We start from the raw sequence: 27,627 nt of genomic DNA on the forward strand, positions 1-27,627 counted from the left end.
AATAAATAATCTAGCAATGGCTCCTACAGGAACCTCCCCTGTCACCAACATCTTCAGGAAAATGCTGGCCCTGCTTTCTGTCTTGGTGCTCTGCTCAGGTATGGAATTGTCTTCCCTAGACTGGCACATCAAAGGCACACATGATATCCAGTTTTTGACGCCAAGTTAGAAAATGCCTACACACGTTTCTATGAATTCGTAGAATTATGTGCTTAACATCTGAATGGAATTTATAAAATTATATATAAATTTTAAGAAGTGGGATGGGGGCAGAGAAGAAATTGGATAAAAATGTTAAAAACAAAACAAGAAATAAACAAATTAATTGCAGCTGTCCTTGCTCCCTTGCCCCCTTCTATGCTTGGAACTGCCTCCCAGAACACCTGCGTGATGCCTCCTCTCTTACTTCCTTTAAACCCCTCCTCAAAACCCACCTTTTCTGTGAAGCATTTGACATGACACCCTAGTTCCCATGTCCTACTGTAATTCAACCTGTAACTAAGGTTTAAGTGCATGCAACTAAAACAATTGCATATCAATTCCCTGTTTACTACTACCCACACTTCCCTCCCCTTCCATTTTATGCTACCCCCACTTCCGTAAACTTCCCTGTTTACCACTATCCCCACTTTCTTCCATTTCTTCTGTTTCTTCAGTGTTCAAATTTATGTTGACAGCTCCTAGGGTAGGGATCTGTCCTCTTGTAGTCTGTATAGCACCATGCACACTGATGCTGCCATGGATGGATGGATGGATGGAAGGAAGGAAGGAAGGAAGGAAGGAAGGAAGAGTCTGCCCAGTGTGAGATAAGAACACTGGCAGCAAGAAGCAGGGCCTTTACCAAGAATTCCTCCAAGGCTATGGAATGACCGCCCTGATGAGGTTCAGACCAGTTTGTCTTTAGTGGCCTTTTGGAGAAGGTATAAAATCTACTTTTTCTAAAAAGGCTTTTGCATGTCAAACCTTTAATGAGGTCTTGTTGCTTTGTATTGCTGGTTTTCGCCGTTACAGTTTAAGTACTGGAATTACTTTATACTGCTTTGTTGTTGTTTTAATTATTGTTGTCAGCCATCTTGAAGAGGTGGGATAAAAATACTTACACGAAAACTGTACACTCAAAGTTACACTCAAACAGCTTCCCATTGTGGCTACATCTTAAGTGGCCACTTAGGAAGCTGGCTGCATGGGCAAATAAACTTTAGTTCACTCTCAGAACAAGAGAAAACAGAATAATTAAGGATTTGTCAGTGGTTGGTTGCATTTCTCTGCAGAAGAAAGTGTAAATCCTAAGTTTAGCATCAAAAATTTGGATGTTCATTTTCATGTTATAAACACATGAAAGAGAGATAACTGTAAAAAATAGTGAAACAGCCTCTTGCTTAATCACTGATTTACAATGATGGAGCTCAGCTCATTAGAAGTCTATCCTATAAAAGAACAGTCAGTTCAATGGCACCACTATAAACAGTGACCTTGATTCAAGGTCTTCCTTTAAAGACAACTTCTGAAACAATACACTTTTTTTTCCCAGAACACTCTTGCTTTGAGGAGCAGTTACCTTCACTGAATATTTCCCAAACATCCTTAACCATCCCTCCAGAATGCAGGGAATTGTCCAGATGGTATGGTTGAAAGCGGTCATCTTGGCTAATTAAATCACATTAAAAGTAACTGGACTGCACCAGCTTACAAGGCAGCATAAAATCACTGGGACCAAGCTGGAAGGCATAATACTTAGGTGCACATTTTCCCATTAAGGTTTCTATGGGCTTCCCAAGGGCTGGGAAAAATGTGTTTGACCACAGCATGAAGACCTTCATTAGGAGGGCTTTAAAATGAATCCTACAGGGGAGGGAGATGTAAAGTTAGGGGTAACAATGGACGAAAGCTCATGTACCACAACAGATACAACAACAGATCTAATAGCACCCAATAATAGTCTTCAAAAACATGTAGGAAGAAAGCCAGACTATAAAGCACATGGTCTTCAATGTCTATATACTAATGCCCAGAGTATGGGAAACAAGCAGAACCAACAAGAACTTTTAATACGGGAGGGAAATTTTGACTTGATATGTGTAACTGAAACTTGGTGGGATGACTCCCATGACTGGAATACAGCAATTGAAGGATATAACTTGTTCAAAAAGAACAGGAGGAACAGAACGGGAAGTGGAGTTGCACTATATGTTAAACATACATATCTCTGCACAGAAATACAGGAGGATGAGCTTGGTAGCCCCATCTAGAGCATCTGGGTTAAAATAGATAGAGCAAAGAATAAAAGGAACATGGTGGTCGGAGTCTACTTCCGGCCACTCAATCAAAGAGAAGACGAGGATGAAACTTTTGAAAAGCAACTTGCCAATGTTTTGAGGAAGCAAGATGTAGTAGTAATGGGGGACTTCAGTTTCCCTGATATTTGTTGGGAGACAAATTCTGCAAAACATGGCCCCTCCAGGAAATTCCTGACTTGTGTTGCTGATAACTGACTCCTACAGAAAGTGGAGGAAGGAACTAGAGGATCGGCTATCCTTGACTTGATCCTAACCAACAGAGATGACTTCGTGGATAAAGTAGCAGTTATGGGTGTCAAGGGCTCCTTGGAGGCCCCTCTCAGTCTAATCCAGTAGCCAAGTCCAGACACAGACAAAGGGATTCCTTTCAAAGCTTTATTCCTCTTTTACAACTTAACAACTCTACAGGTAGCAACTAGATCTGAGCAGCAGAGTACCTATGCCCTAATTTGGAACAGTTGGTCCCCGTTTGAAAGGGAATCACTGGCAGACCCTGAACTTATGGGCTAGGGAGAGTCCCTCCCCTTTTCCCTTGGAGCCTCTGGGCGCAACCATTGTTTGTGCGCCAACTGGGCACTATGCCTCCTTTCCGCGCCCTCCATTTGGCGCCGCTCCCTGCGTAGGCGTTGCGCGTCCAGCAAGTCTGCTTCCTGCGCTCTGTCACTCCCAGGACTGCTATCTAAACTAGGAATGCCAGTGGGAGGAATCTGTCAGCTGTTGGCCCTGGGAAAGATGAGCGCGCTCCTCTCCCAGGAATGGCTCCTCTTCCTCAGAATCAGAACTACTCTGGGATTCTATGGGCTCAGTGTCCACCCTGACAATGGGAACTCTGGGGGAAAGCGACCATGTTGCACTTGAGTTCTTGGTTCTAAGGGAAGCAAGAGCCAAGTGTAGCCAAACACGTACCCTGGATTTTAGGAAAGCTGATTTTAATAAACTCAGAGCAATGATAAGTAAGGTCCCATGGCAAGCGACTCTAATAAGAAAATGGACTTCAATTTCCCCGATATTTGTTGGGAGGCAAATTCTGCAAAACATGGCCCATCGAAGAAATTCCTGACTTGTGTTGCTGATAACTTCCTCCTACAGAGGTAGGAACTAGAGGATTGGCTATCCTTGACTTGATCCTAACCAACAGAGAGGACTTAGTGGATCAAATAGCAGTTACAGGAACTCTGGGGGAAAGCAACATTTTATACTTGAGTTCATGGTTCTAAAGGAAGCAAAAGCTGAGTGTAGCCAAACCCGTACCCTGGATTTTAGGAAAGCTGATTTTCATAAACTCAGAACAATGATCAGTAAGGTCCCATGGCAAGCGACTCTTAACGAGAAAAGGAGTCCAAGATGGGTGGGAGTTTTTAAAAAAGGAAATTCTCAAGGTACAATTACAAACAATTCCAACAAGAAAAAAAGTGGAAGACAACAGAAGAACCCAATGTGGCTTCACAAAAAGCTTAGAGATGACCTGAAAACAAAAAAGGACACATATAGGAAGTGGAAGGAACGACAAGCAACAAAGGAAGAGTACAGGCAGGTAGCACAGAATTGCAGGGATGGTGTCAGGAAGGCTAAAGCTGAGAATGAGCTGAGGTTAGCGAGGGATGCTAAAAGCAACAAAAAGGCTTTCTTCAGATATGTGCATAGTAAAAGACAAAGGAAAGAAAGGGTGATTCAACTATTAAATAAGGATGGCAAAATGATAACAGATGACAAAGAACAGGCAGAAGTGCTCAATTCCTACTTTGGCTCAGTCTTCTCCCAAAAGGGGGTCTATGACATCCCACCCCACCCGGCAAAGGCAAAGTACAGGCTGAAGGGGCAGGATTGCCGCTTGAGATTGATAGGCATATGGTCAAGGAACATCTAATTACTTTGGATCAGTTCAAATCTCCAGGGCCAGATGAACTGCACCCTAGAGTAATAAAGGAACTGGCAGAAGAGCTCTTGGAACCACTGTCTATTATCTTTGAGAAATTATGGAGGACAGGTGAAGTGCCAGATGACTGGAGGAGGGCTAATGTTGTCCCTGTCTTCAAAAAGGGCAAAAAGGAGGCATCTGGGAACTACAGACCAGTCAGTCTGACATCAATCCCTGGGAAAATTTTGGAGCACATTATAAAGTGTTCAATATGTAAGCACCTTGAAAACAGTGCAGTGATTACTCGATGCCAACATGGATTTGTCAAGAACAAATCCTGCCAGATGAATCTGATCTCATTTTTTGATCAGGTAACCTCCCTTGTGGAATGTGGGAATGCTGTGGACATAATATACCTCGACTTCAGCCAAGCTTTCGACAAAGTGCCCCATGATATCCTGATTAGCAAACTAGCTCAAAGTGGGCTAGATGAAACAGTGATCAGGTAGATCCACAGTTGGCTACAGAATAGGATTTATTAATGGATCTTCTCAAACTGGGGAGAGGTAATGAGTGGGGTACCGCAGGGCTCAGTCCTGGGCCCAGTGCTCTTCAACATTTTTATTAATGACTTGGAGGAGGAGGTGCAGGGAATGCTGATCAAATTTGCAGATGACATAAAATTGGGCGGGATAGCTAATACATTGCAAGATGGAAACAAAATTCAAAGTGGTCTTGAGAGACTGGAGCACTGGGAAGAAAACAACAGAATGAAATTTAAGAGATAAATGCCAAGTTCTGCACCTAGGAAAAAGAAACCAAATGCACAGTTACAAGATGGGTGTTACTTGGCTCAACAACACTACATGTGAGAAGGATTTTGGAATTGCTGTAGCTCACAAGCTGAATATGAGCCAACAATGTGATGTGGCTGCAAAAAAGGCAAATGCTATTTTGGGCTGCAGTAATAGAAGTATAGCTTCTAAATCCTGGGAAGTACTAATTCCCCTCTACTCAGCTCTGGTTAGGCCTCATCTTGAGTACTGTGTCCAGTTCTGGGCACCACACTTTAAGAAGGATGCAGACAAGCTGGAGAGCGTTCAGAGGAGGGCAACAAAGATGATCAGGGGACTGGAAACAAAGTCCTATGAAGAGAGACTGAAAGAACTGGGCATGTTTAGCCTTGAGAAGAGAAGACTGTGGGGAGATATGATAGCGCTCTTCAAGTACTTGAAAGGTGGTTACAGAGAGGAAGCCCAGCATCTCTTCTCGATCATCTGGACACGGAAGAATGGGCTCAAATTCCAGGAAGCCAGATTCCGGCTGAACATCAGGAAAAACTTCCAGACTGTTAGAGCAATATGACAATGAAAGCAATGACCTAGGGAGGTGGTGGGCTCTCCCATACTGGAGGCATTCAAGATGAGGTTGGATAACCATCTGTCAGGGATGCTCTGACCTGGATTCCTGCATTGAGCAGGGGGTTGGACTCGATGGCCTTGTAGGCCCCTTCCAAGCCTACTATTCTATGATTCTATGTCCTATTTATAGTTTTTAAAACACCTTTACAGGGAGGAATGCTGATAGAGAAATTACATGGGTTAAGTTTTATTGTGAACATGCTAATATACATAGCATTTAATCTAACGCATATAGTTAAAGTCTACATGATCTTGTGGGTGACACTTTTTGTTTTACTGCTTTTAACTAGTGAAAAAGCATGGCTCCGCATGGGCTGGAACAGTTAGTTTGATACAGCGAAGCTTTCAAGCGAACGCACGCAGCTGTCAGAGTTGGACACATCATGCCCACCTTGTCTATGTGAAGCACCCCTAGACATGACCCCTGCCAGGTGCACCCCTGAGGGAAGGGTCTGCCCACTCCATTCCCCTGAGGGGGGCTGCCCCCAGTGGTCGGGATCAGGGAGGAAAAGCCTTATCACTTTGTCCCTTGGCCTTTTCATCTCCCCTGGCTTCAAACTGTATCGACTGCAAAACTATGTGCTGGTTAGGGACAACCGCCCCTAGTGGCTGAAGGTATTACTGCAAGTTTCAACCACACAGACACATGTAAAGAAATTACAATGAATTAATGCATTTAAAAAGCAAAATAACCCTGAGAGGCAAAACCTGAGGGTCCCCTTAGTACGCATGCCAAGTTTCAGGAAGTGATCAGTTCAGACCTCTGGCGAAAGCAATCTGTCCTTCTTCCAGCATCCTACTGGGCAGGGAAGAAGGAGGTGGGGGCAGAAATGAGGGTGGCAGAAAGAGGTAGGCCTTCCCAAATTTAACTCTGGTCTTGGTGGTTTTGGCCCTGCTCACCACTGGCATCTGGCCCTGAAGAGAATGCAGCCCAAGACAGGAAAAAAAGATTCCCCATCCCTGATCTAGTCCAACAACCTTTTCCCAATAGTGACTAACAAGATGCCCCCAGGAAGCTCACAAGTATGGCATTTAGGCAGGGCCAGTGCCAGACCTGGCAGGGCCCTTGGCACCTCCCTTGATGGCCCCACTCCCTCCTTCCACTCATGGTGGCAGGAACATGTAGGGCAGAGATTTGGGTCATTTTGCTGCCGCCCTCACTGCAGCAACAGTGGTAGCAGGAAGGTCTAGCTGGCAAGTGTGCCCACCATTTTAGATTTGCCCATAATGTTTCCAAGGCACCAACACAGTCTTGGCTCTGGTGGACACCAGCACAGCCAGAAGAAAGCAGCAGGTGCCTGGTGCTGAGAGCAGCACTGGGCCCAGGCAGTTGGAGACATCAGTTTGGGTCACCAATGGGCCCTCCTGTGGGCTCAGTCCACTGGCAACCACCCAGTGGTGCTGACTTCCAATGCCAAACCTGTACGAGGGCAGCAGGCCTCCTGTTTGTCTCCCAGTATCATGGATAACAGCCACCAATATACCTCTTGACCACAACTTGCTCTTATCCCTTTTTAAAGCCATCTAATCCAGTGACCATCTCTACATTTCACAGCAGTAGATTTGATAATTATCAACTGACAGTCTGTAGATGCCTCCATGTAGGCACTGCTTGGCTGTGTCTGGACCAGGCATCCTCAAGTATTTTGTTCAGTCTGAATTTTTAAGCAAAATGTCCTGATTCACACTTCTAAGACATCAGAATGCAGTTACCCTTCAGTTTTCCCACTTCTCCAAATTTTGCAATACAGCCTTTGGTCAAAAAATATCTCAGAATGCATACAAAAACAGATATTCTGGAGAATGAAAAAATAATAATGCAAAATTTTGTGCAGATTGATGCAGAAACAGGATGGAATGGAGTTACAAATGAACACGTGAAAAGTTGACACGGACCAGGAATAGCCTGATTCATCCATCCCTGCTCCAGATCAGATGAACCTGCCCAGTTTCTGTTCATGCCCCACCCTCCTGCACAATGTTCACCTCCTAGTGGTGACAAGAAGTAGGTGCATAGACTTAGTCTAGCTGCCATTATTATTATTATTATTATTATTATTATTATTACCCGCCTTTTTCCCAGTATTGGGACACAAGGCACCTTACAAAAATTAAAACATATGAAAATATACAGAAGTTAAAATATAAATTAAACAATACAATTAAAATTATATTAAAACATTAAAACAGCATTTTGAAACAACATTTTAGGAGCTTACCCCCAGGTTCCAACTATGTCCCAAAGGCCTGCTGGAACAAGAATGTTTTAGCCTGCCTCTGGAAACACATCAAGGAGGGAGCCATCTTAGCCTCCCTGGAAGGGTGTTCCACAGCCATGGGGCAGCCACTGAGAAGGCCTTCTCCCGGGTTCCCACCAAACATGCCAGTGACAGTGGTGGGACTGAGAGAAGGGCCTCCCCAGAAGATCTCAGGACATGGGCAGGTTCATAAGGGAGGATACGGTCTTTCAGATAACCTGGACCGGTGCCGTATAGGGCTTTATTGGTCATAGCCAGCACTTTGAATTGTGCCTGGAAACCGACTGGGAGCCAGTGAAGCTGTTTTAGCAGGGGAGTTGTGTGCTCCCTGTAGCCAGCCCCACTCAACAGTCTGGCAGCAGCTCTTTGAACCAGTTGAAGTTTCCGAACACTCTTCAGAGGCAGCCCCACGTAGAGTGCGCTAATCCAAACGGGATGTAACTAAGGCATGTGTCACCGTGGCCAGATCAGACATCTCCAGGAACAGGCGCAGTTGGCGCACTAGTTTTAACTGTGCAAAAGCACTCCTGGCCACCACTGAAACCTGAGCATCCAGGCTTAGGGCTGAATCCAGGAGCATTCTACTGTAGGGCCAGAGATAATCAGGTGACATCACCACATGGGCAGCACCTGCCAAAATCTTTTCAATATTTCTCTATGTTGGAGAGTTTGAGACATTTGAGACATCCACTGTGATGGCTGCTGTGCTAGCCGTCTGTGAATGTACTGGAGCTGAGCTAAGATGATGCTAGTGTTGATGTTCCACCTCCATTTAACTGTACTCGAATTCGTCCAACAATATATCATTGCGTCATTTCTCAACGAGGCACATTTGAGACAGGCATAATGAAATACAGCGTGATCATCAGCTGCTTACCTGTCCAGGCTGCTCACAAGCCGTTTGGTACCTTGCTTGCTGACACAGTTCTTTCACTCTCTCATATTTTGGCAAGTGGTTCGACTGCTGGGCATTTTTGCTTGGCTCTTCCTTCTTACGCAGAAATTTACTTTGAAAATGAAAGAGGAGGCAGCACTTTTGAGTGTTTATAAATAGTACGCATGAATAAAAATAGAAGAGCTCTCCTTGCAGTGGAAGCAAGTTATAGAGGAGGGGGGAAACCCCACCCCCACCCTGAAAGCCACAGGTGTGGTCCATCCTTTATTTTAGAGAAAAAAGTGTGCTGTGCAATTCGAGCTGGATGCTCTCGCGTAAGATCTGGGGACAGATTTCATCCAAGTCTTTGTGGGTTTACCTCTTCCAGTCAGAAGTACCATCTTCTAACAGACCTTTAAGTATTAAGGAGAAGGAAGCCTGACTGGAAGCCACACACAAGTCATTTTTAGATGTTATCATGCACAAAGAATGACCATGAGTGGAGCGGAGCAGCATTGTAGACTCCACCCTGACCTATGCATGTTCATTAGAACACCTGGACACACACACAACTCACAGCTCTGCCCACACTTCCTTTTCATGTACAGGGTTCCAAGATTTAGAGCAGTCTTCCCTCTTCAGACCTTCCCACCCCCATGTGTGGATGGGGGTGACAGGGCCAGCAAGCAGGGCCCCACTCTGCACTACACACAACCGTAATGTTGTGAGGGAGAATGCATGACTAGGCCTGGAGCAGGAGTATTGAACCTCAGGCCCAGGGGCCAAATTTGGCCCTCCTGGGGTCCCAATTCACCCCTCCAGGGCTGCCCAGATGGCCACACCTCCTTCCCTGGTTCACCCCCTTTCCCCCATTGCCGATCGTTGAGTGGTTTCCTGGCGTTTGCAGTTTTTTCCACATTTTAAAAAGCTGAGATGCCTCTACTAAAGTCTAATTACTGGCAGTAAGAGCTTGAAGCTACAATATGCTGTTATTTTTTGTGTTTTGGCCCTGTCCCTTTCTAATGTCAGCCCTGCCCACCACTGGGCTGCAGCCCCCGAGAGCTTCTCCAAAACGGAATTTCTCTCTCTAGCTGAAAGAGGTTCAGACTGTTCAGGAATTCTAATGAATGTACACAGGGGTCATGGGTGGGGGCTGCTCCCCCCCGCACATAATAATGGCCTGGTTCACACATTCTCAGGGTGGTTAATAAGCCACGCATGCCGGTTGCATGTAGGCTGATGTGCATAATTACCCTCCCTGGGCACAGCTTCTCATGTTGTCCAAACTTGGTGAGGGTGGCTTGTTGGGGTGCTTAATAAACCATCCAGAACCCGTGGCCTGCTGTAGGGTTGTGGGGTGGTTAACAAAGCCACCCTTGCAGGGTTCAAACAACATGAGAAGCCATGGCAGTAGGGGCTTGAATCGGCAACCTGCTGCCCACAGGCGCTGCAACTCACTGTGGCTAATGAGCCATGGTGGGCCATGGTGATTGTGAGAACCAGGTCAATGTCTAATGAGGAAGAGACAAACACTCATCTGAGCCCCTCTCCATATTCCCAGATTCATTGGTGAAAGGAAGGCTCTCTGGATGTGCTCAGAGGCATGCCTGTCTTTGTTATTATTGCTTCAGATATTTCAAGGTTGTGAGCTGCTCTGAGCCAAGCCGTCTCTTAGCTGAGTCAGAGTCTATTGCAGGGCTAAGGATCCAGAGTCCTCCTGACATCAAACAGCTAAGAACAAGTTAAGTGACAAGATGAAGAATAGAAAGGCAATGGGATCTGCTGCGAAAAGCTACTCGAGGAATGAGCTTCACCCACTGCATTGTTAATGGCACCCAACAAACTGGCCAAGCTAGAAGAGAGAAGCTTGGTCTGTGAGTTTATACACAAAATGTATTGCTTTGCTGTCTATTAAAAAAAAAAATCAGTTGCCCACCAGGCAGTTTTCCCAGAACTCTCTCAGCTCCAATAATTACCCTCTTTCCACTAGGAACGTATCACGCCAAACTTTGGTTTTCTTGTTTGTTCGAAACCTGAAATCAAAATAATAATATTTACTGTTGGCCTCTAGGACTATGCTTGTCTAGGCAATTATAGGTGAACAATTTATTTTGCCTCCAAACCAACTATCACCTCACATGTTCCCACAGTTTTATAAACGTGCTCTTTAACTTAGTTTTCGAGCTGGGTAAGCAGGGTCTGATTTCACTTGCTTTGCCACGGTTCAGTTTCTGAACGCTTCTGGATTCACTCAGGCATCTGCTCCCAGACAGGCTTCAAGAAAGAGCTTTAACTCACCTGTTTCCTGGTTTATCGAGGTCCAGGAGTTTTAGAATTGATTTGCCATCCATATCTGGAGGCGTGTCAAGTCCTGCAATATCCAGAACTGTTGGAGCAAGGTCAATATTCAGCACAATTTGAGATACTCTGCAAATTAACAGAAAAGGTCAGAGCTGTATTATGCACATTAGAAGTAAACCTTTCCATCCTCATAGAATAGGAATGGCATTTAATGCTGGTGGGGTACTTTGATATTAAGTTGTATATAACAAGAGAAAAGTCTACAAGTTCCCCTTAAATGACTGTGCTTATGAGGAGATGTGCTAATATTAAGAAAGTATTTCGACATCAATCTAAGTTAAGCAGGGAAGCGAAGCAGCCAGGCTACTCTAACCAGAAGACCTATGACAAAATCTATATTTATCTATTCCATTAAAACCACAAACAGTAAAGGATATTCTCACACAACCCCATTCACTCTTTAGCAGTAAGCTACAAAAGAACTGCACAGGACTATAATGTACCTTAATGTACCATTATACCTTTAAGAAGCTTTGAAAAATAATATTTACAAAGCAAAAAGAAGAAGGGGGGAATTGCTCTTCTTAGCCAATGCTTTGCAATAATCCTCATGAAAGAAAACCAGCCACTAAGAATGACAATCAAATGTGCTTACAAATATTTTACATTAGGTACAACAGCTGTGCTGCAGACATAGGAGAACGTACACTGATCCCGGCTCTATACTTGGACCACGAATAAAGAAAGGCACGCGGATATCAAAGTCATAAGGCATTGACTTCCCCTTGACCAGTCCAAACTGCCCAATATGGTAACCATGGTCAGCCGTGTAAATAAGGTAGGTATTCTCCAGTTCTCCGGTCTCTACTAGCATGTGATATAACTGAAATACAAGAAATTTTTAAAAAATCAATAGGTAAAAATGCTGGATCAGTTATAAATTTTACAAATGTAGCAGCATAAACAAACATTTTCATTTAAATGATCCTATAGGGTTGTGTCAGTAGTAACATGGCTAAAACCCAGCAGTCATCCCAAGGGTTCGCTCTTTTTGTTAAAAACCACAACTCTGCTTGTATGACTGATCAACTTTTCATATTGTAGTTTATGAGAGTGGTTTGTTGAGAAAACTTGTGGCATTTATATAATAAACCAAAAAGGTCCTATACACTGAGTAACCGTATTCCACAGCATGGACGTCTGTGAACTCTTACCCTTTTCGTTTTGTTGGGTGTAACAGCCTCAACAGCAGAAGATGGGCAAAACAGCTATAATTCACTTGCTACTGAAAGGACTTCATTTTGTGCGATTATGGACCCATGTGGACATAAGGAAATGTCTTACACGGAGCCAGACCCTTAATCTATCTATGCAGTGTCATTCTACTCAGACCTGCAGTAACTCTCCAATGCCTGACGTGGAGAAATTTCCCAGCTCTTCCAGGAGTGGCCAACCTGGTTCCCTCAAGATGTTTTGGGTTACAGCTCCCATAATCCCTGACCATTGACCATGCTGAGTGGGGCTGATAGGAACTGTAGACCAACACTTCTAGAGGGTAGGTAGCCTATGCCTGCATCAGGGATCTTTAAACAGAGATATCGGGGATTAAATCTGGAACATTCTACATGTATAGCATGAGGTCTACCACAACACTAACAACAGAGCAAATGCACCCCAGAAATCATGCCTAAAGAAAAAAATAGTTGCACATGATTCAAGCCAGTGAGTTGGATCTGGACAGAGCTCCTCTGGATCCAATGCAATGAGTGAAGCCATACAGTATGCGTCTTTATAGCTTCTCCATTACCTAACTCTAATTCAGTCTTTTCATATTGAGCATGGAATTATTTTCTGACATGTTTAACATTAAAAAAGCATCTCTTCCAAATACTTGTGTAGGATTACAGATGCATAATTCAGATACTTTTTCAAGGGGGGTTAAAAAAAAGAAAAAATGCCTCCATTAGAGTCAATTGAGGGTTTTCTTTCTCTTTTTAGCCTCCCCTCCCCCATGGGGGTGAAATTTTGGGATGAAAACAGGTGGGGTGAGAGCTTAAACCCCCTCCTCCCAGAGCATCATGGTCCCGATCCAAATTGGGGCAGCATACAATACTTCTGGAGTAAATAAATCAATAATTTTCATTTGGCCCTTATTGTAATGCATCCCACGTCATAGAAAAAGCTGCAGGACTCCGGGACAATAGGATTGCTACACATTCCCCCTATTCCACTGGACTCAATAGGACCTTTACATATGTGCCTATCTCCTATATGATAGGGAAGTCATATCTTTTTCTCACCCCTTGTCAAGAATGAAGTACATACTGGTGAAAGAAAGAGGGAAATTAACCTTTCTGGGGTCATTGTCAGTGGGGAATACAGGGTGGAATCCAACAGGGCACTTACACCCCCACCAGTTCTCTTCTGCCCCTACTGCTTGTGCAATGGTGATTTAGTGCTTCTGGGGGCAACCCAAAATGAGCAGAAATGTTCATTTCTGGAAGGAGGCGGGTCAGAGGAGCTCACCAAAAAGGAGCTCCACCTATCTGTCTCCTTCCAGAAACAACTTGTTTCTGCTCATCTTGAGGCTTCTCCTAGGAAGTGCTAAATCTCCCTCGCATAAGCTGTGGGTCGAACTTGTGCAACAGAATTGGTGGGATCCACCACTTGCAGAAGGGAATCAGTGGGATGGAAAGGAATTGGTGGGGGCATAAGTGCCCCCTTGGATTCCACCCATAGTACAATTCTGGAACAGGGAGTAATTTTCCTGCTAACACAGTCCAAGGGTTAGTAAAGCAACATTAAAGAAAGAGTGGAGGGCAGTGCTAAAAATGGTTTTCAACATTTCATTTGCTTACCCTTTCCATGGAATGATCAACTGACATCAGAGTTTGAAGTCTTTTGCGCTGCAAGACATTCGTAAATTCCATGTGGATGGGCAGCATGGGGCCTGTATATTGCATGATCCAGTGTTTATCCATATTTGGTGCGTAATTGTAACTGGGAGTTCTACGAGCAGGGGGAGAAGAAGAATATAGACAGAAGCTTCAAAAGGGAGTTTCTTCTCCCTTTGGTATTATTATTCTAGTTGCAGCCTTTCCCCATATATTTGATTTGCATTCTTAGCGTATACAACTATTTGAGAAAAAATGTGGCAAAATTATAAAGTACAATTTCGTAAGTCAGGAGGTGGGACTAAACAATAGCAATGAAGTAAAACCAGCCAGGGTATCCAAAGCAGATCAGGGATGTGATTCAAAGGCCTGGCTCGCACATAGTGCCAACCCATGGTATGGATTGTTGAATTCTGAGTTGTCATGATGTGTGAACCACATCTTAACCATGGGCAACCCATAGGGGCTGTTTATATGACATGACAGCCCACTGTGGGTTATTTAATCCACAGTGAGGCTACAGTGCATGTGGGGCATTTGCAGCTGCCACTGTGTTCCCAGCTCTGTGGGTCTACTATCACCATTTTTTTGCCTGTAAAGAAAAATGCACACAGTCCAACGTTGGGCAGCACTGAATGTATTCTCATGCTAACATGGGTTTGTGAACAACAAGGTGTCACATGAAGACCCACACAGATTCCTTTACACAGACAGATTTGATCACACACACACTGCCGCCTTGTGTCTTTCTTTGCCTTGCTCCCAGCAAGAAATACACGGTAGGATCCCAAGAGGAGAAGGTTTTGCACAACATCACAAAACACAAGATAGGAGGTTAGTGCTAGCCAATGGTTATATAAATCATGAAGGTACCTTCAGCTCCACATACCACCTGGGAGGGTTGGCAAGTTTCTCTTCCAGAGTCAAGTTTTAGCTGTGATCTGAAAAGACTGTTTACATGTACAGGAAGAAAACCAGATTCTAGATGGCATCTTTACTATTGTCATTACTTTCCCAACGTTTAACAAACTGAATTGCTCCCTTCTGCCTCCTTGCACTAAACTTTCTAAGAATCAAAACCGGTATTACTTTAAATCTATGTCTAGCAGCTATATCTCCCTCCCCTCATTTTTACTCTACAATAAGTGCAGGGCCCCTGATCTGGATTGCGACCCTAGTGTGGGGGCTGGGTGGGGGGCTTTTAAGATCCAGATCAGGGCCCTTGTTCCGCCTTTAGAGGAAAAATGGTGCTGGGGGGTGGAGTGGAAACACAGCTGCTAGACACAGATTTAAAAGTAATGTCTGTTCTGGTCCTAAAACTACAATCCAGAGAAATACCTTACAGGCACTGAAAGTCCTGCATGTGCGCAGCAGGATTTCGCATTTATTTTCCACACTTACTCTGCCACATCACATATGATGCTTGAAACTTCCCTAATTTCAAGAGCACTTTGCAGAGCAATATGAGGGGGCTGTGAGGAGGCTGCTGATCAAATACCACAAAGCTCAGCTGGGCATCTGGAGCTAGTTGTTCATTTCAAGTCTCCCCATATGAGACAAAATTGCTGTATCTGGACTGGATTTCATTGAATTGGGAAATTCACAGGATTGTGAGGTATCAAGCTAAAAGGCCTAAGGTTGTTACACAAGTGCCATGTGCAGTGCAATCCTATGCAAGTCTACTCAGAGGTAAGTCCAACTGAGGTCAATGGGATCAATGCATAGGTCTGCAGCCTAAACTAAGCAATTCATTTCCTATGAAAACCCCCACCATGGCTAAAATGTCCATTTCGTATTTAAAATGCTTGCCTTCAACTTTCTGTTAAGAACTTCCAAAAATGATTCATTCGAGATTAAGAGCACTCTTAGTGCCGTGAGTGGAAAACACCCTAACGACAGTCTCTCAGGATTTTGGATCTAGCCAACTATATGACTTCACTGAGTTTCCAGACCAAGGGTCCAAAATTGAAAGCAATTTGTCCGAGTGGTTTCCATTACAGCACGTGAACATTTAATTCAGGGTTGGTGAACCAGTGGCCTTCCATATGTTGGTAGACCAACTCCCATCAATCCCAGTGAGCATAGCCAATAGTCAGGGATGATGGGACTTGTAGTCCAACAATATCTGGGTGATATCAGGTTTCCCATCCTGATTTAAATATTCCACAAGAGATCAAAAAAACATACAAGCTTTCCCTCCATGTTTAATCCCTGTGAAATAATGTTAAACTAGATATTTAAAAAATTGAACTAGATATTAATTGGAGATTAAAACTAAATATCAGACCAACGGTAAAATCCAATGTAAGTCCTACTTAGAGTTGACCCAGTGAAATCAATAGGACTTAAGTTAGTCATGACCAACTTAAGTCTCATTCATTTCAGTAGGTCTACTCTAAGTAAGATTCAGGTTGGATTTTACCCCAGTGGTGTACACAGCCCAGTACACCATCCACCATCATCATCAGTGGTTCCCAGAGAGACTCATGCAGCAGCTTCTTCCAGCTCCAATGATCAATGCTGGCTGGGAATGATGGGAGTTGCAATCCAACACACCTGGACAGCAACAGGTCAAGAAGGCTGCTTTAGTTTAAAAGGAAAAAAATTGAATCTAGGACTGCATATTAGCAAGGACATTAGCTTTTTCATAGATCTAAGGGTGATCTCCAAGGGTAGAAAGAGCCATAACAGTAACAGCCCTAATTCGACTCACTAATCTGGTTTGGGCTGTGACATACACTTTTAACCCCCTTCATGGATCACTGCCTTGTTGTGGTGAAGCGGCTTGTGTAACTCAGTGAAGCCATAAGCTATGCCGTGCAGGGCCACCCAAGACAGACAGGTCATGGCGGAGAGTTCTGACAAAATGTGGTCCACTGGAGAAGGAAATGGCAACCCACTCCAGTATTCTTGCCAAGAAAACCCCATGGAATGTATCACAAGGCTAAAAGATATGACACTGGAAGATGAGCCCCTCAGGTCGGAAGGTGTCCAATATACTACTGGGGAAGAGCAGAGGGTATTTCCAAGTAGCGCCAGAAAGAGTGAAGCGGCTGGGCCAAAGCCGAAAGGACACTCAGCTGTGGATGTGTCTGGTGGTGAAAAGAAAATCCGATGCTGTAAAGAACAATATTGTTTAGGAACCTGGAATGTAAGATCAATGAATCAAGGTAAGCTGGAAGTGGTCAAACATGAGATGGCAAGATTGAACATCAACATCTTGGGAATCAGCGAACTAAAATGGACAAGCATGGGCGAAATTAATTCAGGTGACCATTATATCTACTACTGTGGGCAAGAATCCCTTAGAAGAAATGGAGTAGCACTCATAGTCAATAAAAGGGTGGGAAAAGCAGTACTGGGGTACAATCTCAAAAATGATAGAATGATCTCAGTATGAATCCAAGGCAAACCATTCAACATCACAGTAATTCAAGTCTATGCCCCAACCACTGAGGCCGAAGAAGCTGAGGTTGATCAGTTCTTTGAAGACCTACAACACTTTCTAGAACTAACACCAAAAAAAGATGTCCTTTTCATCATAGGGGATTGGAATGCCAAAGTAGGAAGTCAAGAAATCACCGGGGTAACAGGCAAGCATGGCCTTGGTGTACAAAATGAAGCAGGACAAAGGCTAATAGAGTTTTGCCAAGAGAACACACTGATCATAGCAAACACTCTTTTCCAACAGCACAAGAGGCGAGTCTACACATGGACATCACCAGATGGTCAATATCTAAATCAGATTGTTTATGTACTTTGCAGCCAAAGATGGAGAAGCTCTATACAGTCAGTAAAAACAAGACCTGGAGCTGACTGTGGCTCAGATCATGAGCTTCTTATTGCAAAATTTTGGCTTAAATTGAAGAACGTAGGGAAAACCACTAAACCATTCAGGTATGACCTAAATCATATCCCTTATGAATATACAGTGGAGGTGAGGAATAGATTTAAGGGATTAGACCTGATAGACAGAGTGCCTGAAGAACTATGGACAGAGGTCCGTAACATTGTTCAGGTGGCAGCAACTCAATCCATCCCAAAGAAAAAGAAATGCAAGAAAGCAAAGTGGCTGTCTGATGAGGCTTTACAAGTAGCTGAGGAAAGAAGGGAAGCGAAAAGCAAGGGAGAAAGGGGAAGATACATCCAACTGAATGCAGAGTTCCAGAGAATAGCAAGGAGAGACAAGAAGGCCTTCTTAAATGAACAATGCAAAGAAATCAAGGAAAACAATAGAATGGGAAAGACTAGATACCTTTTCAAGAAAATCAGAGATATCAAGGGAACGTTTTGTGCAAAGACGGGCATGATAAAGGACAAAGAAGGCAGGGACCTAACAGAAGCAGATGAGATTAAGAAGAGGTGGAAAGAATACACAGAAGAACTATACAGGAAAGATCTTAATGTCCCTGATAGCCATGATAGTGCAGTCACTGAACTTGAGCCGGACATCCTAGAGAGTGAAGTCAAGTGGGCCTTAGGAAGCATTACTAACAACAAAGCTAGCGGAGATGGCAGTATTCCAGCTGAGCTATTTAAAATCCTAAAAGATGATGCTGTTAAAGTGCTGCACTCAATATGCCAACACATTTGGAACACTGAACAGTGGCCACAAGACTGGAAAAGGTCAGTTTATGTTCCAATTCCAAAGAAGGGCAACGCCAAAGAGTGTTCAAACTACAGCACAATTGCATTCATTTCACATGCCAGCAAGGTGATGCTCAAAATCCTACAAGCTGGGCTTCAGCAGTATGTGAACTGAGAACTACCGGAAGTACAAGCTGGGTTCCAAAGAGGCAGAGGAACTAGAGATCAAATCTCCAACATTCGCTGGATCATGGAGAAAGCAAGACAATTCCAGAAAAATGTCTATTTCTGCTTCATTGACTACGCTAAAGCCTTTGATGGTGTGGATCACAACAAACTGTGGCAAATTCTTAAAGAGATGGGAGTACCAGACCACCTTACCTGTCTCTTGAGAAACCTGTACGAGGGTCAAGAAGCAACAGTAAGAATCAGACATGGAACAACCGATTGGTTCAAAATTGGAAAAAGAGTACGACAAGGCTGCATATTGTCGCCCTGCTTATTTAACTTATATGCAGAGTACATCATGAGAAACGCCGGGTTGGATGAATCACAGGTTGGAATTAAGATTGCTGGGAGAATTATCAACAACCTCCGATATGCAGACGATACCACCCTAATGGCAGAAAGCGAAGAGGATCTAAAGAGCCTCTTGTTGAGAGTGAAAGTGGAGAGTGCAAAAGCTGGTTTGAAACTCAACATTAAAAAAACGAAGATCATGGCATCTGGCCCCATCACTTCTTGGCATATAGAAGGGAACAAATGGAAGCAGTGACAGATTTTATTTTCTTGGGCTCCAAGATCACCGCAGATGGTGACTGTAGCCATGAAATTAAAAGATGCTTGCTCCTTGGGAGGAAAGCTATGGCAAACCTAGACAGCATAGTAAGAAGCAGAGACATCACCTTGCTGACAAAGGTCCGTCTAATCAAAGCTATGGTTTTCCCCGTAGTAATGTATGGCTGTGAGAGCTGGACTATAAGGAAGGCTGAGCGCCGAAGAATTGATGCCTTCGAACTAGGGATGTCAGAGAATTTCGCCACGAATCCCGGGGAGGCCGAATGCCAGCGCATTCGGCCCCCTGAAATCGGTGGCGAAATGGTCTGCCCCCCCGCCCCCCCCCGGGACGGGACTTACCTTGGGCGAATTTTCCTGGTGGCTGTCGCTGCTGCGGCGGTTCGGCGACGGCTGCGGCGGCCGGTCTTCTGACCGCCTGCCGCCGCCGCCATTTCCAGTAAAAAAAAAAAAATGATAGGCTACGTAAAGATTTACGTAGCCTATCACGGCTAGATTTTTAAAAAATACCGTGATAGGCTACGTAAACGTTTACGTAGCCTATCACGGCTGAGTAAAAAAACCCAAAACAACCGCACATACGCAAATGGCGGCGCCCATGGGCGCCACCATTTGCGTTCCTTATTTTGGGACATCTAGTCTACGTAAACATTTACGTAGACTACGGCGAAAATAAGGGGAACGCAAACAGTGTAGTGTCTATGCTATTTGCGTTCCCCTTATTTTCGCTGTAGTCTACATAAATGTTTATGTAGACTAGACATGCCAAAATAAGGAATGCAAATGGCGGCGCCCATGGGCGCCGCCATTTGCATACGCGCGGTTTTTTGGGTTTTTTTACTCAGCCGTGATAGGCTACATAAACATTTACGTAGCCTATCATGGCTGACTGCAGGGACACAAATGGCGGCGGCTATGGCCGCCGCCATTTGCAGACCCGGCCAGCCAGGATTCGCAGCAGGAGGGACGGGGCGCCTCCCCCCCAGCCAGAATTTCGGGGGGAGGGACGGAGCGCCTCCCCCCCATTGCGAATCAATTTCGTCATAAGGTAAGTGACTTTCGTACATCCCTATTTCGAACGGTGGTGCTGGAGAAGACTCTTACCCCTGGACTGCAAGGAGGTCAAATCAGTCAATCCTAAAGGAAATCAACCCTGACTGCTCATTGGAAGGACAGATACTGAAGCTGAAGCTCAAATATTTTGGCCACCTAATGCGAAAACTCCCTGGAAAAGACCCTGATGCTGGGAAAGACTGAAGGCAAAAGGAGAAGGAGACGGCAGAGGATGAGATGGCTAGATAGCATCACCGATGCAATGAATATGAACTTGAGCACGCTCCGGGAGAGAGCGGAGGACAGGAAGGCCTGGCGTGCTACGGTCCATGGGGTCACGAAGAGTCGGACACGACTTAACAACTGAACAACAACAACAATACAATTTTAAAAGGCAGAACAAGTCTGAAGTCCATTCTCCCAGCCAATTGCCATTGTCAAAGTAGATTACAGGCCTTCATCTTACTTCCTGGAGGGAATTTGTAAGTCTGGGGTGCTATGCTGAGATGCAAAAGCACTTGTTCTGGCAAAGCCCCACTGACTTAAATAGAACCGTGCCGAGAAAAACTTCACTTAGGATTGCAGCCAGAATGTACATTATTTTTAATGATAATTCTGTGGTTTTCCTATTGCTTTGTCTCATACTTGTTAGTACAGTCGAATGTATGTTGTTGCATGTTTTTGGTTGGTTACCTTTGAAAAAGCATCTGGGCCGCACGTAACTAGATGCATTTGGCACATGCTGTACGCATTGATAATATCTTGGAAAGAACTGTATAAGTCAAAATATGCATAACACTACAGCCCTCTTCAGGCATTCAAAAAGGGGTTAAAATCAACATGCAAGCGGGGGAGCACTCCAGCCCCCCATCTCTCCTTCATTGCATTCACTGCCCTCTGCCTATGGAGGGCAACTGTCTATAGAGGAGAGCCCTCTGTATTGGTTGGGGCTCTCCATGTGATTGAGAGCCTAATTTGCCAGCATTCTCATTTGCCTTAAAAAAGGGGACACAAAGAGGATGCAGTTTTGCAGAAAATATGTCTAGATGCAAATGTAGAAATAATGGGCAGTATCCAATGCGACACAAGCGCTAACGTGAATTACGTTGCGCTAGCGGAAGAGACCTCTAGCACAACTCCAATAGCTGGTGCAACGGGATTCCCAGGAAAACCTGTTGTGCCAGCCAACACTATTGGCATTGCGCTAAAGGCCCCTTATGCTGGGGCAATGTAATTTACATTAGTGCTCATGTCACATTGGATACTGCCTAATTATTATAATTTAAACAGAAATACAGTAAATCTCACCACAGTGTGGAAGACCGTGATCATGCGCCTGCCTGTTCAGTCTGCTGCCCTGGTGCTTGCGGTTGCTGGGTTCTTACGGTTCTTTATCTTTAAACTAGAATTGGGTAGGAGAGCCCTTCAAACAGAGGACAGTCCTCTAGCAACCCTTCAAATAGAGGGGTGTACTCTGTAAAAGTGGACACATAGCCACCCTGGCTACATGGCAAGTATTGACATTGTTATTCCCACTAAATCATTTTTAAAATGAGCAAAAAAAATTAAATCAGAAGAGGAAAAACCTCTGGACAACATCTATAGTATTCTCATCACACCCATTTCTTTTCTTTTTAATTAGGTGTATTTCCCTGATACAGCGGCAGATGGTAAACTTTCTGCTGGCATTAGAACCTTACCATTAAGCCCAAGCTGTTAAACTTAAGCATCCTTAGGTTGCCATCCTATGCATGTTTAGACAGAAAAAAAGACCTATAATTCCTAGCATGTCCCCATTGGCCTGGCTGGGTGGAGGGATGCTGGGAGTTGTAGGGCTGGTTCTGTATAAACATGCATAGGATTGCCCCCTTAAGCTACTGGGACTCCTCTTTACCTAGAGTTGTAAAGTCAATAAGCAGCCTTTGCCCTGGTATCCTTTTTTGCTGGAGGCAAATGCTATAGTTACATGATATCACAACTTCTGTATTTAAAAAAAGGGAGCAAGATGTTAAAGGTCAGATGATTGTAACCCAACATCAGGAGGGGAAAAAAGGATGCCAAATTATGCTTGACCACCAAAGGAGACTCCCCTAGGATTAAATGTTCAAGTTGCAGCACCCCTCACAGGAAGATTGTGTTGCTGCCTGCATTGTGCTCATGGGGCGTTCCCAAACATTTTCCATGAGACACTGAATTTGCTTTCATCCTCTGGCCATGATAAGCTGGCAATGACTCTTGCTATAGAAACGTTTAGCAGTTTCATTCACCTAAATTGGCAGCTTGTCTTCAATTTGTCACACTTCTTCCAACTGAACTCTTAATCTGTGCAGCCTTTCAGTGCCAGCACAAAATAATGTACTCTCTCCTGCACAGCTGCTGAAGAAATACTTCAAAACACACCAAGAAGATAAAGACAACTTGATAGGTAGGAAGAGAGATTCCAGAGTTGTGCTTTCAGACTTCCTTAACAATCAGTTAAGCACAAATTGCTTTGTCTTCAAAAAATTTCATATTTGCCTGGATAATTACTCAGGACAAAACAAGTTCCCAGGGTTGATAGTCATAGAGCTTTATATAATACAATGCTCAGTGCAGACATAACATTTCACAGTCTTGGAAGTGTCCCTCAGGGACTTGTGGGACTAGTTCTCTACATAAAATCCTCCAGAACATTAAAAAGAAAAACCCCACACAGGTCCAAAACACTAAACTTCCCCCCTCCCCCAAAGAACCATTCAGAAACAACCAAGGCATTTAATGCCCCAGAGGGCTTCACCCTCTCCATATTTTAATATTATTGTTTTGTCATTTTATGTGAACTGCCCTGGTAAAAAACAAAAACAAACCCTGAAGAGCAGCAATATAGTGAAGGGTGGCATGGAAAGGTATTTTAGATACTAAGCGTGGCATGGAAAGTACTTTAGATACTTCACATGCCATTATTAGATTTTATATAGCTCCTGCCCCAGCCATCTGAAGTGTCACAGGTGGTCATCACATCTAGGGCCTTCTTCGTTTGTGCACCTCATTTGTAGAATTCTGTGCCTAGAGTGGCTTGCCTGGCCTGCTCATTCTCCATATTTAGGAAGAAGATTAAAAATCAAAACCACCCTGTTGCGAGTACTTCACACAGCACATAGTTAGTGGAATTAACTACCACAAGATGTAGTGAAGGCCACCAACTTGGATGGCTTTAAAAAGGGAATTAGACAAATTTGTAGAGGACAAGGCTATCAGTGGCTACTAGTCATGTTGGCTATCAGTGGCTACTAGTCATGTTGGCTACCAGTGGCTACTAGTCATGTTGACTATATATTACCTCCACTATCACAGCCAGTATGCCTCTTTATACCTGTTGCTGGCAAACATGGGTGGGAGGGTGCGATTGGACTTATGTCCCACTGGTGGGCTTTCTATAGGTATCTGGTTGGCTACTGTGGGAAAAGAATGCTGGACTAGATAGGACTTCAGTCTAATCCTGCACAGCTATTCTTATGCTCTATTCTTTCCCAGAAGCCTTCACACTGTGGGAATTGAACCAATGATGTTTTATTGTGTTGTATTTTGTGGTTTTAGTTTTTGTGAACCGGCCAGAGAGCTTTGGCTATTGGGTGGTACAGAGATGCAATCAATAAAATAAAATAAATGGCACACCTGTCTGCAGGCTTTGTAAGTTTGGCTGCCCATGCTACAATGGTTACGTTGTTTCATAGAGCGGTTTCATATTAGATTTTATTGTACTGAGTAATGCTTTGCTTATTTTGAGAGCTGCTTTGGGAGCTTCAGCTGAGAAGTGTATATGTGGTGGTGTGGGCGTAGGGGCCTTCAGATATAATCCAAATGATACAAGGTACAATCCAGCCAAATGCCGGGTAATTTTAAGGCCCACTGATTTCAGTAGGAGAAATTTACGCACGTGCTTAACTTTTCTACTGAAAAATCAATAGGACAGAAGTGATTAGGCTTTCACTGGACTGTGGCCCAAAACGTTAATCCAACCATGCTAACGTGAGCTCATCTTGGCCACTAGCAACTGTGCTGATCAAGCACCGCCACATTCACAGAAACATCTATGGACATCAGTGTCGCATGCACTTTCTTGCCTAAAATTGAATACAACAATTGAGGATATTAGTTATTTGTTTTTAAAAGAATCTATGCTGTGAAGAATCTCACATAATTACGTTCAAAGCTACAAATGGTTTCCAAGAGTCTCTACCACTGTGAACTTTTCTAATAGAGAATTATAATAAAACAAATAAAATTACATTGTGCCATGTGCCAAACTCAACTAACTGCAAGTTCTGCATTGTAGCACCATATTCACACATAACACGCACACATCCTGCAGTGAGATTTTCTGAAAACTGTTCAAATGTGTTTTATAGCAAATGTATCCAAACATTCAGCTCCAAGAAACATCATTCCTCAGCAGAACATACCATCCAACACATATCACAACGATCCCTACAAGGATTACTCCTAAGTACCCCTACCCATTATTACACATTGCTGAGGGCTGTACTCTGTTAAATATGCTCTATTTGTACTTTTGGTTAGAGATCTAGAAAAACATAATGCCCTACAATATGCTATCCACAGTCCACATAAAACTGTACACGCACTTGAAGGATCTTCAGTGTGTGAAATGGCAGTTTGTGCATTGTATGGTGCCTTAGTGTCAATGCACTTGCCTTTCCATGCATGCACCCTATGGACAAAAGGCACCAACTTAGACATTTAGAGTCTATAGATGATGGTGAGAGAGCTGAACCCTAAAATATGACAACTCTAGCATCTCACACTACTGAAATTTTAACAAGGCATCCCCAAAGGCAAGACTAGAGACTGTAATTGACTGTAATTGATACAAAAAAAAATAGGAACTGACACTGCATAAGTAGGGACAAAGGGAGTATATGCCATTAAACAGAAGCACTGAAATCTCCAAAGTTTTTTTTTTAATACATACTTATCAACGAGGCAGAGCCTTCTAATAGACTCAATCTCTGAAGAGAAAGTAATGGAATGTTATTGTGAAGTCTAACGGCTGTCATGGTCCTTGTTCCTTCGTCCTCCTCCTTCGCAATCAATACTCTCCAAGATATCAGGCTTCAGGCTCGCTACTTTATTAGTTAATGACCAGGTTCCTTACAAATGCAAATTCTAGGAAACTTTTAGGCTACAAAGGGAACAGCTACTCCACTCAATTATGAATACCAATAGAGGAGCCAAAGTGGAAGTTAGAGACGTTTCCAGCAGTTTGAACAAGAACTTCCCAACCAGACGAGCCTAGGGGGGGGTGCCCCTCCCTTACAGTTGCTCCCTCTTACGTACGCTATCATGCATAACCAGCCTGAAAGAGCATCTAGCATCCCTCAAGTCACGTCCCTCACTCTCTTCCTCCCCCAAGACCTGGGTTCTAATGGAGGAGGTAGGGGGGGCCCCTTCAGGCTGAGCCATCTGTGTGCCAAGGTTTTGAGAAGACAGTCTTGCTATATCTGAGCTCACTAGGGAGGGAGCCTCCCCCTGTTCTGGCTGTTCCCATTCTGAATCTGAGCTGGTAGCTATCTCCATACGCTCAGATTCATTCCTGACAACGGCATTCTGCACAATTTAGATAATCCAATTTCTTCAGTCTAAACAAAACTGTTGTGTTCTATGCAGGTGTGGTTTAAGTAGCAGTGCAAATCATCAGCATATGCATAGTGTAATGTGTAACTTACATGTGCTGGGAAGCATTTGGATAGAGCTCGGAGAACTGTGGTGCAGAGTCTTCAGGCCCATGGGGGGCAGCATGGCTGATCACCATCATTATAGGTCTATGGGGATACATCCTCTTAGACGTTTTGAAATAATTAATGCTGTCATTCGTGATTAAATCTGTGAAATAGTCCTGAAATAAACATTCAGCGTAAAACAACATTTGCCAAGTGTATCAAATATCGCCAGAATACAGTACATGGCTTTATTCTGCTATGGTGAATTATGAGCGAATATGATTTCTGTCAGGCTCTGGCTAGAGAAGTCGCGCTGACAATGAAGACACAATTCCCAGCCAAAGTCTGTGGTTTTGCTACAGAATCAAGTCTTCACTCAGATGAACAGCTGTGTTCAAGGAAGGACTAACAAAAAGGATTGCAAGGCAGAACTGTGACTAAAAGACATTATAGAAGAGCAAGAACCAATAGTAGGTAGAACCACATGGAAAAGCATCTCTATAGCAACCTGGTGAAGCAGATCACTATTACACCCATTGAGGAACCAGTCAGAGAAGGCAGGATTTATATTTATTATTATATTTATATGCTGCCTTTTTTTGTTTGCAAGAAACTGATGGTGGCTTCCATAGTCCTCCTCCTCTCTGTTTTATCTTCACAACGACCCTGTGAGGTAGTTTGGGCTGAGAGTCAGTGCCTGGCCCAAAGTCACCCAGTGAGCTTCATGGCCGAGTGTGGATTAGAACCCAGATCTTCCAAGTCACAGTCCAACACTCTAGCCACTACACCACACTGGCTCTTCAGTGGCTTAAGGCAGTGAATTCAGAGATGAGGAGAGAACTGAAATGCAGGTTTTCTGATCCAAGCCCAATATATTATCTACCAGTATGCACTTGGTACATGAAACAGAAGACATATAAAAGCACTCAAGGTTCTCCCCCCCCCTTTTTGTAAAATGCTAATGGCCCCATTCAGATATTACACTAAACCATGGTTTAGTGTACTAAGAACAAGGCTCAAGTTTGCATGCTGCCCCCCACTGCCACCCCTCTCCTCTTCTGGCATGGGCACAAGGAGAAGTTAGGAAATTTTCACTTCTATTTTCCATTAGCCACAGTTTGCATATTCATCTTGACCATGGCTTGAAGCTGACTTGTTTTTGTTAAAAACAAAAAACAAAACTATAGTTACCATTAACCACAGTTTGTTGGTCCAGATATCAGGACAAGCTGTGGTTAATGGGAAAAGGAAGAAAAAAGTCTGAACCCCTCTTTGCACTTGTGCCAGAGGAGAGGGGGAAGTGCATGAACTAAAGGCATCTTGCAGCTCATTCTTGTCACACTAAACTATGGTTTAGCTGACATTCCAACACCATTGACTGAAAGCACATTGCCAACCTTGCATTTTTAACTGAACGTGCTTTTTTTATGAAACATCCTAATGGAGATACCTGACCGCTGTGTTGGTAAATTAATAATAATACTTAATATTTGTATAGCACATTCAAGTGAGAAAAGCACTTCACATGAATTATCTAGCTATAATACCACACACTGTGAGATGAAAGAA

The 27,627-nt window shown here is 43.8% G+C and overlaps 1 protein-coding gene across 2 annotated transcripts in view; it reads right to left on the reverse strand.

The window, feature by feature from the left end:
* Positions 1 to 27,627, reverse strand: part of SULF1 (sulfatase 1) — a 145,445-nt gene that overhangs the window by 35,124 nt on the left and 82,694 nt on the right. For both annotated transcript variants that reach the window (XM_084849353.1, XM_084849352.1), the window contains exons 5-10: positions 26,065 to 26,234; positions 13,868 to 14,018; positions 11,717 to 11,892; positions 11,007 to 11,135; positions 10,685 to 10,741; positions 8,712 to 8,841 (exon numbers count right to left, since the gene is read on the reverse strand). In XM_084849353.1, coding sequence (XP_084705479.1) covers positions 8,712 to 8,841; positions 10,685 to 10,741; positions 11,007 to 11,135; positions 11,717 to 11,892; positions 13,868 to 14,018; positions 26,065 to 26,234 — 813 coding nt within the window. The remainder of the gene's footprint in view (positions 1 to 8,711; positions 8,842 to 10,684; positions 10,742 to 11,006; positions 11,136 to 11,716; positions 11,893 to 13,867; positions 14,019 to 26,064; positions 26,235 to 27,627) is intronic.

The sequence above is a fragment of the Heloderma suspectum genome, chromosome 4 (assembly GCF_057233095.1).
Source record: "Heloderma suspectum isolate Gila_16-S chromosome 4, 16-S_ref, whole genome shotgun sequence".
NCBI lineage: Eukaryota > Metazoa > Chordata > Lepidosauria > Squamata > Helodermatidae > Heloderma > Heloderma suspectum.